Source organism: Tetrao urogallus (genome assembly GCF_951394365.1).
Source record: "Tetrao urogallus genome assembly, chromosome: 1".
In the NCBI taxonomy this organism is placed as follows: domain Eukaryota; kingdom Metazoa; phylum Chordata; class Aves; order Galliformes; family Phasianidae; genus Tetrao; species Tetrao urogallus.
The window spans coordinates 94,303,115-94,316,945 of NC_136813.1; the positions used below are offsets into that span (position 1 = coordinate 94,303,115).

Sequence of the window (13,831 nt, forward strand, 5' to 3'; positions counted from 1 at the left end):
TGAAGCCAAATACATAGTTCTCTATATGCCAAGCATATTCCATTATGTCACTTAATTTTTAAATTTCAACCTGATGGTTTAATTTTATACTTATGCCATTATTTACTTGCCATAAATGCAAATTACATTCAGTGCCAGCGAATCCTAAATATAAGCTATGTAAATTAGGTTTATTTCCTAACTGTTCACAAGAAATGTGGAGATAAATCAGTTCACCTTTTTTTGTTTTGTTTTGTTTTTTAGAGCTTTACTTATTAGATCGCAAATCTTACCTTTACACACACAGTATAATACTTGCAATGATGCCACACTGAGGAAGAAATTAATTAGCTAATTTCACTGAACTGATTTCCATTTTAAGCCTTACCTCTAGAATCAGCTTTCTTCCTGCACTGTAGGTCTTCAGATGTGTTGTATTCTTTACTGGTAGAACTAATTTTCCTTTTCTCCACTGAACTGAGGCAGATGGATTTGCTAGTACTTCACATGTTATATTGATGGGATTGCCTTCCCAAGAGAAATACACAGTTTGATTTGACAGAAATGTTGGAGCATCTGTTTAAAAAAAAAAAAAAGTAATACACAAATATGTTAACTGTTTCAGTAAAACAAGCTATATAAACCTATTGAAGCATTAACATTTTAGAAAGTTTAATTTAATTCTGTTTCAATTTATTACTAACCATGATAACAGCAGTATACAATCCTGAGTTTCTAGGGACCTAATTTTCATGTGCTTCTCCTCTACTGAAATTGTTTCAGATGAAATTCTCGGAAAGAGAAGACCTATCAATTATATTTAATATTAGGCAACACCAGTCCCTTGAAAGATGTGTTTCAGAAATGACAAAGATTATTTCTTCCCAAGGATGAGAAACTCTTTAGTAAGACTCTTCTGTGACAAATGTAATCGGATTACAAAACTTATATAAGTTGTTTGGTGATCGAATTTATAGTGTCCACTTTTGCCATGCAGAAATTACATTCACTATGAATATTCACAGATATCTAGGAGCTTCACCAGTTTTCTACTGGAATTAGCATATACCTTATCAAATCCTTCTAAAGATGATTAGCAGTGTGAATAAACCTAGAAGAAAAAAAAAAAAGAAAGCGAAAAGAATACCTAAAATATTGCGATGTATTCTACCAACTTCAGGTAAAATACTGTACACATTAGCACACTTTCTATTTAAGATAATCTTCATACCGGTTCCTTAACAAAACCTAGTTACTGAAAATAAAAAAATGGTGCATCTTCCTTGCAAATCTGGCTGTACATGGCTATATTAAACATGTAGCTAAACACTGAATCAGATAGAGAGAAAATGTCTGGTTTGTGAACTAATTATAATCTTGAGATCGCAGTGCCTGCAGTGACAAGGCTTTTCCACTCTACACAGTTTCCTGAAGACCCTGATGGCCTCCAGAAAATGAGAGGGAGGGAGTGATTCTTTCCCTGCTCTTCTGCCTCTGTCTTGGGTAAAACAGTATTTTTTGTCTACTGAATATTTTGAAGTGTCTTTTTCATTTTAATCCCACTTATTATATTTAAGAGTATTACGTAAGTATTCTTTATATTACTGAAAGTGAGGGAAACTAACACAATTCTTGAGGATATTTATCAATTAAAATGGGTGTCACGGCATCTCTTAATACTTGAAATATTTACATATATATACCTGTTTTAATAAAGAAATCTTAAATGCTTCCTGTTGTCTCAGGAATCTCTGTTTTAGACTTCTCAATTACCTTAACTTTACACTAGAAAATTTCTAGAAGTCTAACAAAGACCAGAACAGAGCATATTTAATTGAACTGTAAAATTTATCTTTGGGAATGGCGTAAAACTACTTTCTTCTTTCTGTAGTGCATGTTTTCAACTTCCTTATGTGTTTGCCTTTCTGCAATACTAACTTTTTGGTGTTACTATACTGCTGGTGCATGCAGGCTTTTACAAGAGAACTCTCACCAGTTCCAAGTACAAATCAAACCTGCTACACTGATCAGCACAATCAACATATTTTGAATAAACAAAGTATGTCTTACTATGGCTTTATTTACAAGACACAGAAGCTTGTCCTTTTTTTCAAGTGTTGTAGCAAGAAATTCTACTGCCCTTTGATTCTCATAGACCTTTAAAAACCGTACTTCAGCATCTAAACATCATGCAAAGAACAGAGTACTAAAGAGTGTTCTGGATGTGACATTTCAAAACATACAACCTCCCTTAAAAAAAACAAACAAACAAAAAAAAACATCAAACCTTTGCATATGCCTGTTTTACGCTTAAGTATGGAACGTGACAAATGTATGGATAGGAATCTCATCATAGTGTGCATGAGACACAAAATGTGGTTACCACACAACAGATTTTAGACAAGCTTTATCCTCCATAATGTATAATTTCTCATGACAAGTTCATTCTGTCCAAGAACAATGGCACGAACACGGAAGATGTAAGGATGCTCTGTCGGAACCCAAATACCTTTCCTCCCTAGGTAAAATTGCATGATTTGATGCTTACTGTGGGTTTAAGTATACATTTGGCCAATTTATATCATATGTAAGTGTTACACGTAAAAAAAGACTGCACTCTTGCTGTACATACATTTAGAAGAACAGGGACTTTCATTTTAAACTGCTCTATCTTCTCAAGATAGATATTTATTGGATGCTTACAGTATCTGTTTATGTTTTAAAAGAATAATTTACAAGTTCGGGGCTGTTATTTACATGTGACTATACATACTAACAGCAGTTTTAACATTCGAAATTACAAATAGTGCTAGGAGTCCTTCAAATAAAGATATACCAAAATCAACAACTCCCAAATGTAAAGCACTGCTAAACAAAATGAGCTTTTCATTGTCCCTCTTAAAAGCCTTGTAGAAAAAAAGGCTTTTCAGTAATTTCCCCAGTAGTTAATAGACCCAGTGAAGAGAAAAGAAACATTAATGGTTTTATTCAGACAAATCATCTTAAACTCACTAGTCAGTAATAGATAACTGGAATGGTATTTCATACGAAGTAGAAAGTCTGGAAATCATTATTTAATTATGTATAGAAGATAATGTAGTATTTCTTATAAAATAAAAATGCTGAAGTGGAAGGGGATAATTGTTTTATAGAGAGATTTTCCTTTTTCTTCTTGTACATTTTCATCATTAACTGTAATATAGCAGGCTTAAATGGTTACAAAATTGGCATTTCAAAGGGAAGCACATAATATGTTTAGCATAAAGCAGTGAACAGAAAAAGAAACACTTCAAAGTTTTGAAAACATAACATTGACTACTTGATGTCTTAAAATCTAATGTCTTCAGTCTTTTAAAATAACTGAGAGACAGAAATATCCTATGACATATAGTGATGTAGGATATTTAAATGCAATGCATGTACTGTATAATAAGAAATGAAAAACAGATATGTGAGAAAGGTAAAACAACAACAAAAAAATAGAAATATGTAACTCAGGACTAATTTGTGCCAGACAACAAATCAGTTCAGGGCTATTCATAAATTAACCATTCTTTTTAAGCATTTGTCCATTGAATACTACCAGTTGAAACAACATACGTGACTTTTAAATGGCTAAATACAAAACTATGAGATTGAATGCACTTCACTGAAAAAAAAATTTGTTCACAAATTTAATAAAAACTGAGTCACAGATATTTATTACACTTAAACCTTATGACTCCACTAAAAATAAAAAATGCTGCCAAAACATACAAAAGCAACTTTTCCTATCAGTTGCCACAGGCAAACAATGAAGCTCGTAAGTATTGTTATAAACTTTAATGATAAAACATGCAGTATTATTTTGGAGAGATGAGGTAACCCAAATTAAAAATATGCTTAGAATGAAGACACACTATGCCATATAGGTATGAAATTAAACAAAATCCTCTATTAGAGTAGGATTCTGTACGTAATTCTAACTTCAGAATGGCACTTGAGAATATTAGGGGATGAGCACCAGCTATGCTCAAGCTTTTCATTTTCCTAAATGGGAAAGAAACAGACAGCACAGCAAAACATTTAGGAAGAGTCATTACTCATAAACAGTGTATGAAGACTGCGTAAGAGAAGCAAATGCTGAAAATTGTTTCTGGCATGTAGGCATTCGTATTAGGTATAATGTCTGAGAACAGTGATTCAAGACAAATCAATAAATCATCTGTCTCATCCAGAAAATAATTCAATTAACAACTTCAAAGATCCAGTTCTGGTGTATGCTCAGAGTTGAAAAAAAAAATTGGATATGGCAGATTACTGATTCAGTGCATGTGTCCAGACAGCCATAATAGCAAAGTAGTGAGCAGATTCAGATTTGTACTTCATTTAAAAGCATACGCTATCTAACTTTTTGGTATTTGTTCCTCAAATAATTAATCTTACAAAATCCCACAGTGAAAATACGTAATGTATTGTCAGGTCTAAGATGCTGGATGTTTCCTGTACTACATTTTTGGAAATCTCTCATTCTATTAACGCTGGCATATATTTCCCATCATCAAGAACTCGATATTTTAACAAATCTAGTACTTTCCTTGACCACAGTAATTATTTCCTTCCCCTTCCCTTTTTGGTTCTTCTTCAAATGCATACAATAAAACACATAGTAGTCAATAGTAAGATAGACTATCTACTAATAATACAGTTTATAAAGGAGTAGGAGTAAGTGCAACCAAGGGAAGGGAAGGGCAACCAAGTTCTAGTCCCTGATTACCTTGACTACAACATCATATTTTTAAACCCAAACATCATGCTGATTTCTTCATCTCCGTAAAAATAGATAAAAAATCATTTCTAATGAAGATAAGGTATCTTTCTGCTAGATGCAATGTGTGTTTTTTATGACAGTACCATCAGACGTTAACAAATTATGAGCAATGAATGTTTGCATAGTTCTGGTGCTTTGTGCTGACAGACACAAAAAATCTAAATGTATTTTTTGCTGAATTTCACTTGGCATGTTGAAAAAGTATTCGGTTCATCACTTAAAAAAAAAAAAAAAAAGAAACCACTTTCATAGAAAAATATGTTGTGAATGGATAAACCTGTTTAAAATCATCTAAAACTGCCTAAAATATTTATGCTACTGCTGGGATACAGTTTTCAAGGTAGCACTTTGATATCTTCAGCTAGTCTAATTTCACTAAGTTTAATCTGAACTCTTAGCTTCCTGATTTACTAATGTCTGAAAATCTGTGATCTTGTGAGTTGTACGTATTTCTGATATTTACATATTTCTTATTCAACAACCTTTACCTTCTGTACTTCCCTGTCATCCTTAGCTCCACAATATGACTCTTGTTGATCTCTTTCCTCTATTCCCCTTTCTCTCCACTCTTTTGCTCTCCCTGTCCATCTCATATTCCCAAAACCATAATAGTTGTTCCTATGTGGTACAGGAATTCAGCTTTCACTTCACTTTACAGTCATTACTGTCCAGAAAAGAACAATAATCACCATGAAATTTTTAGGAATGGCTTAAAAATAATAATAGCACTGCTGAAACTACCTTGTAAATCCAACTCAACTTCCAACAGGTTGATTTCCCTAAGCCTATACCTATAAACCCATAGACCTTCAGTAGAGATTTCTCAAACTCACCTGGTTTCCCTCCCTACTTTAGCCCTATGCTCCCAGTATGTGAAGAAAAAGCAGGTCAGGGGTAAGTTCTGTGGTGCGTGAGATCCATACCAGGTAGGTGATACATTTGTAGATGTTTCAATCACTTCAAGATCTTCTGAGCACAAAAAAAGAAAGATTTTATCTAGGAAAAAATGACTTGTAAAATTCTATTAAATTTTCAAATTATGAAAACTACAGTTTAAAATTTCAGTGCTTACTATCACTTATTTAACATTTTTAGCCCTACAACAAAAACTCGTGAAGCAAAATGAGGATGAAGGAAATATTTAAAAATATATATATATTTTAAATCTTTACTTATATAGTTGAATACATGAAAAATAATGGTGGCAAGTAAAGATGTTTATGCAAACATGAATGAAACTACTAAATCTGAAAAGAAACAGAATAAAATTCAAAATACTTTATTCAAGCCAACAAGGTATTAAAAATCTACTTAAAATAGCATCAAGCACATTGTAATGTCAGCAAGACCAAGTAATACAGAGCTGCATTCGGAAAAAATATTAGAGATATTCTTGAGGTGAACGTGGTATTTTAACAAGTTGTAGGCACACATAAGCCAAAAATCTTTCAAAATGGAAATTACTGCTTTAAGTAATAGGTTGATTTATTGTATAGATTAATAAATTATCATTTTACATTTATTGTGGCAGAATGAGAAAGAGAAAACAAAGCTGCATTCATCCATGCCCAGTACAGGCAGTCTTGGTAACATGTTTTTTGCCAAGTGACTTTATGCAACAATCCTCATTTTTGCTCATTTAATTATTTGATTCCCTTTAAATTACTGAAACAGCAAACCAAATTTACTTCTATGATGTATGAACAAAAGGTAGACAAGGAAAAGTTAAGTCTTAACCAGTGTCACTCCTGAGCCCTAAACTTATGCTACAATAACAGTATATATTTCATGATGCTAACAAGTGATCTCAACCATCTTTCTTTTCTCATTTGAGCTGCAAACTTAACAAGAAGAAATGCAACTAAAACCACAGAGATCTTACAAAAGATGGAAAATCTTCCAGAATATGTCAGCATTTTGGTTCACTTTCTTGTTCACTTGACCTTGACTCACAAGGTCAAATATATTTACCAGCATTGTTCTCAGGTAGTGATAACAAGATGGGGCAAACTAGACCATAATCATTCATATGTGGTAATGGAGTCCCCAAGAGCTGGGACTGCTGAGTCTGAAGAAGACTCAGTGGAGATCTCATCAATGCACACAAATATCCAAAGGGACAGACTAAGTAGATGGAATCAGGTTCTTTTCAGTGGTGCCAGTGACAGGACAAAAGGCAATCCCATCCAACTTCAAACATTTGGTGACTACATGGGTAGTAAAACTGTACATACACTGATCATATTTGTAGAATTCATAGTATCAGTACATACCTGGAATTCTATTTGGAATCAAATAGACTACAGTTATTGTGATGTACTACCCACAGTAATATTTTCACTAATTCAAAGCCTTCCTTCTTTGTAAGGTAGAATTTGTGGCTCAACTTATTCAGTCTGTTTTTAAGTAATTTTTTTTTTTTTTTCCAAAAAATGTGTTTTTGCAAAGGTATAAATTAAATAGCAAGAATCCAAAGCATCTGAAATAACTGCAGTGCAAAACAGCTGACTAACATAATGAAGGCCTAAAAGGTTAACCTATTCAGAAAGCAAAAGTCGATTAATTTAACAGTAAAGAGGTTGATTTCAAGTTGAGGTGGAAGAAAAAAAAAAAGACTTTTCGATAAGCAGTAAAATAATAAATACTGCAAAAGTTAATTTACTGATAAATAATATTCTGCACTGTTATACAATTTTTTTTGTGTGTGTAACTGAAAAAATGTTGATATGTAATAAGGAATAAAACTACAAAATTCAGCTTTGGACAAAAAGAACAGTAGTAAGCAAATCTTCTCTTTTATGGGTGAAACTATTAATTACTTAAATGTTTTCCATAAATTGTTTTCTAAGAAATCATATTTTTTAACCACTCATGTGGCTGCTCTCATATAAAAATGTACCGTATTACCAAACGTAATATGTTTGTGATTGATAGTCTATTACCCACAACACTAGCTTACCATGAGGTTGGACCTTACAGCATATTTAATAACTGCAGAATGGAGAATTTCAAATGAAACTGAAACCTGTGAAAACCTGTAATTGCAGCTATGAAAAACTATGTCAGGATGCTTCCTAGGCAGTAGGTAGAAAAGACAGCCTTTTATAAACAACATGACTTAGAAAGTTTTTGCTGGTAAGGGATATATTCTCCAAAGGAACTTGCAATTCCCTTTGGTGATATAGAGTGACTGGATATACAAGTGTATTACTGTAGTGTGCACATGCCTGCTCCTAGGTGTAAACAATTAAGTGGTTTGAATATTTCTGATTGTGTTAATGACAGTTGAAACACGATGAAGAGATAACTTTAAGGGCAAGCAGAGAACTGCTTGTAGGAGTAGTAGTCTGTTAATCATTACTGGATTGTTTAAATCTTTTCCAAATTAGTAATGCGTGCTTACTGAGAATAATACCTGAAGATAGATTACCCATTGTATCTAATATGTCAAAATTATGCATTTTCATTCTCTAATGCTAATCACTGCAGTGAATAATTTGTAGAAAAACACCCAAGAAATAATGCGCTCTCTCATCAGAAATTTTCTTTTTTTAATCAATCTATACTGTGATTTTTAAGATTCCCTTATATCCCTAGTATATATTTTCAGAACGAACATATCTCAGCTAAAACCACAACAGTACCTTATAGAAATGCAAACATTTGTGCTAAAACTGTAACATGGAAAGGCACCTGATTTGTATGTACAAATCACTTTGTAATTCACTGGGATTTATACATTTTATTTCCTTCAGTCCTTTTAAAACCCCACCTTTAGAGTACTTTCTGCTATATCTAATTTTTTAAAAAATAGTTGATTCAATTATTATTATTATTGGCAGTAGTGATTGTGATTAATGTTAATAACACCCAATACTCAGCTTCATATGTATAATCAACAATTGCAGTTGATTATATTCATTAATGAACCATATTAAGAATGATACCTTATTTTTCATGTACTTGGTTTTTTTACATATTAAATATAAAGAAAAACAAACAGAACTGAACACAAAGATGACTTTGTAGGGAGAAATCACTGAAGTGCCTCTGGGCTCCAAACAATTTATGGCTGTCTAGCATTTACTTCAGATAAAAGGCAGGGTTAACTGCACCCAGATGGTATCAAACCTGATAATCTCCTTCTGTCCTGGAGAACTGCTCTTATCATCAAAAACAACCTCAACAGAGAACAAGGATAAAGTACAGAAACTCTGTGCAATCCCACTGTCAGTTTAAGTCTCTGATAGAGGACAGTAAGTGAAGGATGAGACAGTGACACCAGGGCACTTTGTGTCGCCATTAGGGATGTTTAACTGCACTGTCGTTTGAGAATGTGCCAAGAACATGCCTTCCCTCCTGACAACAAAAACTACCAAATGCTTTAAACACATATAAAGAAGACTACTGATATTATGGAGTAGCATTAGGTGCATCATTTGTTCATGTCTAGTAGCTATGGAACAATATGTACAAATAGGCCTCGGTTCTTTATTTATGTTTTAATTGTAAAATACTGTAATTTATACAAGAATGTTATTAAAATAATAAAAATTCTGATAGAATGGTCTACTAGTGATTATGCAAAGAGTGAACCTGAAAAAAGATTCATCTCAAAACTAAGTCTGAAGAGAAGAAAATCGAAATCAATTACATAGAAATTACATGATTTTTCATATTTGTAATTTTGTAAATGAATATTTAAAAAAAAAAAGCAACCCTGATAGCAATGTTATATAAACAATATACTGAAAAAAGATCAATAGAAAGAAGGTCAAATCATTTATTCAATACCAACTTCACTAAATCTCAAAAAATTCCCCTTTTCCCATTTTTGCTGTGAAGACCAATCACTTATTTAGTTTTTGAACATGTAACTTTAGGTGAAAGTTTCTTACTTGCTAATTATAAAAGGAAATGATGAATGAAAGGTAACTATGGCACTTGCTATGAAACAAAACACACACAAATAAAAGGGGGGAAAAAAAAGCACTTTGAGAAAAGCACTCTGTTATTTTTGGCAACAAAACGCTATGGGGAAAGAGCGATAAGAATCATCTTCTGACAGATCACTTGATAAGACTGTTTCATCACAGAAGGTTATGACAGAAACGAGACTGATGGAGGATGAGGCCAGAATGAAGACCCTGTCCTCTGAGGACACTATTTTAAAGGGCAGAAGTCTTTGCCATTAGACAAGATGTTTTTTTTGTTTGCCTAGGTGAGACAAGCAACCCACAGTTGCAGTTTCACACACTGATGCAAAGTTACTTTCAGCACAAATTTAAAACTGCTCTAAGGGGTTAGTCAGAATGTCAACAGAGACAGACTTAGATTGTATCACTCTAATATACTAGCACTGCATTATAAAATTACTGGACACTCATTGGTATGAAAATGTTTCTATTTTTGGTATTCAAAGAACACCTGTGCTAGAAAAAAAAAAAAACAACCCAACCACGTTATATGGCTCAAACTTCATATCGGTTCAAGTTTTCAAAACTGGAGATTCCAGTTTTATAAATTTCATTTTACATTAGATTAAAAAAAAAATCTTGTGTTATATATAAAAATAATCTGATGATAGAATAATATAAAAAATGTTTTTATCACATTTCTAAACTGCAATGTTTTGTGTCAAAAAAGTGTTTGTACTAATGCATAAACTCAGGATCAAAACAATATGCTAATCCATCTTCACACACAGATTGCTTCTATACATACTGCAAATTAAGTGTGCCATACTCCTCACATTAATTCAATTGGGACATATTGGAATATTTAAATTAATAGATTATCTTTTCACCCTGAAAGATGTTAAAATGACATAAAATGTATAAACACAGAAATTTTGTTGTGACCTTTGGTATGAATTCTGTGCTTCTAATGAATTCCTCATTTTCTGTTGCCTATGTTTCATAAAATATAACACATTCTATAACTCCCTTGTGAATTAAAAAAAAAAAAAAAAACACAAAACCACAACAGTATTGAATTTTAAGTCATAATGGCTATATACACTTAATCAAACAATATATTTTACCTATAGGCTAAGATATGATCTAGAACTGTACAGAAATTTTAAAGGAGCTTCAATGAACTTTCTTTTTTATCTAATAAAGAATTTTTCCCTTGAAAACATAAAATATAAATAATTAGCAGTGCACCAGAAAGTCCCGAGTCAGTATTTTAAACTCATACGCTTCTAGGAGAGTAATGTTTTGCAAATTTCAAATTTCTTCAAATATCTTTTTTTTTTTTTAAAGTGATTATGCTAAAGCAATCGCAGTTACTTCTTCTATGACATCAGAGCTGGCAAATCTTTGCATTCCTAACATCCAATTCCAATGTGGAAAAAATTTGTGTTTCAGATTTCTTTCCTATAATAAACATTTAAAAAATAATGGAACATGCAACAGTGTACTGAAGTAACTTTCAGAACCCTTCCAGAAATCAATCATTTGATAGTCTGCAAACATTACTGATCTCTGTATCATAGATACAGAAGTTTTGCTTCAGAAGTTTGAATAAAAGGTTTTAAGAGAAAAAGTGTTTTAAGAGACAATTTTCCGCTGTATTTTCCTGTATTTGAAAATAAACACCCTCTGATGGCTTCTATAACATCAGACTCTTCTCCAAGCAAAAGTATATCTTATTTGCCTCCTAGACAAAATTCAAAAGTTTTGACTGAAATGGTCTGTCCACAAAGCACCATGTGTAAGTAAAATTGTCACAAACCTTGAACTCCATGAGGAGATGTAACAAAGGGATACTTTCAGGGGATTAAGAGAGCTAAATAACAAAACAAAACAAAACAAAAAACAGGACCAAAGAGTATTTAATCTTAGAAGTTTAAGCTCCAACCTCAGCTGTTGCTCAAATCAGTCCTTACTGAATACTTTGCCCCCACTGCAGTCTCCCCTAGCCCAAAGAATTGAAATCTGGCATTAATTAAGTAGCTAGAACCATTAGAATATGATATGAGATGAAACCCTGTTGTGTTTAAATCCCTGACAAAGACTCACGTAAACTTCAAAAAAGCAAAGATTCCTCCACAGAATTCATTATCACTGACTACAGAAGTACATACTTTCTTAAATTATGCAAGTTTAAACATCAAGGAAAAACTGATCTTCCATTAAGAATGTACTTTTGTTTTTTAGAACAATTTTTAAAGAGAAAACAAAATATGGGAACTTACATTCAATATCAAGGTACATGCTCTTTTGGTGCCCACCAATTCTACTTGCAGCTTCACAGTCATATCTCCCTGAATCTGACAACTTCACATCTTTAATATGCAGTGACGATTTTCCATGCTGCCCTTTGACTTCTATACGGCCATCTGGGCTCTGTTTACATTGATTTAGGAAAAAGAAAGGTTTTATACAGATATGTATATTTATATATGCTTTATATATTAAACACCACTGATATAGTATGACTGAAAGCATTTCTTCACCTGGGGTGAAACTATTACTGACAGATAGGCAATTTCAAAATTTGTCAAATGAATTAAAAATATAGAGAGAAGATGCTGTTCTAGGCACTATAATCATGGGAATAAGTACATGCTTAAAGGAACACAGTCAAGGTAAATCACAAAAATTATCAACTGGCCTGGTGAATGACATACTGAAAGCCTGTTTATGACCGCATTTATTTTGCTATGATGATGTGGTTAATGAAAATATTATGTGTCAAATCAGTGTCTCATGTAACAGTTGGCATTATCACTGCTGTTCTTAAAGTGCCTCTGAGATCCCACAAAACAATGATCAAAGTACAAATCCAGTCACAGACTTCTAAATTGCATTATTTGTTATTTTCTTGTCAGAAGCTTAAAGTTATTAAAAACATGATCCACAGATGTAACTCGAATTTCTGGATTTCATTTTTATATCATTGCAAGGAAGAAGGGAGGAGATAAAAATGAATAATAGCTCCCAATTTTCTAGAAAATAATTTTTATATTCATTGACTTGATAAAAAATAATATCTCAATCCCCTAATTCAAACCTATTTGACTTTCAAGACTATAAAAGAGGAGGGGAAAAAAAAAAAAAAATCCAGTTATTTACACTTCAAATTCCATGGAGAAGCATACCTGAGAGAAAAAAATAAAGTTATTTTTAATCTGGCTCTACAAATTACTTGTTCTGTAGTATGTAGTATTGGGAAACTTTACTTCTTTGTTTCATTTTTATTTCATTTAAGAAAAAAAAAAGGCTGATACAAAATAGTGATGTATACCTACCTTCATTACTAAGAAAAATGGAAAAGGAAGAGAAAAAAACTTTAATGTCCAATTCTATAACTATATATATTCACGACCTAACACAGATTGTTTCATCAGTGAATGCAGGAAAATATGCATACAATTAAGGATACTAATATTCAAAATAAAACAGTTGTATACAGTACTATTTACATCAGATTTCTAAGAAGGAAAAGAGCATCGGACTCCATGAACACTGAATTTTGTTTCCTGTGAAAATTTTCTCTGATATAGATATATCTCTTATATACCTATATTTTACAAGCACAATATAAGTATAATTTATCTAATGATTATTTCCTTATTATATATTACATGTACTTTGGCCAATTTATTTCTGATTTTAACTTAGCTAGAAGTATTTCTCAAAGAAGCCAAAATTTAATTTGTGAAAAGATATACACTGAAACAACCTGTAACAGTGATTCATAGAAACATCAAAACATCAAAAGGATTTTTTTTTCAGTTCAACACTAATACCAAATACTGAAATTCACTATATTATCATAGAATCATAGAAAGGCCTGGGTTGAAAAGGACCACAATGATCACCTAGTTTCAACCCCCCTGCTATGTGCAGGGTCACCAACCACCAGACCAGGCTGCCCTGGTCTATAGATATAATAACTGTAAAATACATTCACAATAATTGACTCCATACATTCCAAAGCAGAGATATGAGTGTTAATTGATGTTAAGAAAAAAAAAAAAAAATCACAAAGATCTCTAAATACAGATCACAAAAGATTCTCCTTCTTGTTTTA

General features: G+C 32.3%; 1 protein-coding gene across 2 annotated transcripts in view; it reads right to left on the reverse strand.

Annotated features, from left to right (window-relative positions):
- The window catches only part of NCAM2 (neural cell adhesion molecule 2), a gene marked incomplete at both ends in the record, with an annotated part of 250,461 nt that overhangs the window by 67,349 nt on the left and 169,281 nt on the right, over nucleotides 1-13,831 (reverse strand). For both annotated transcript variants that reach the window (XM_079547212.1, XM_079547213.1), the window contains 2 exons: nucleotides 368-555; nucleotides 11,991-12,141. In XM_079547212.1, the coding sequence (XP_079403338.1) occupies nucleotides 368-555; nucleotides 11,991-12,141 (339 nt within the window). The remainder of the gene's footprint in view (nucleotides 1-367; nucleotides 556-11,990; nucleotides 12,142-13,831) is intronic.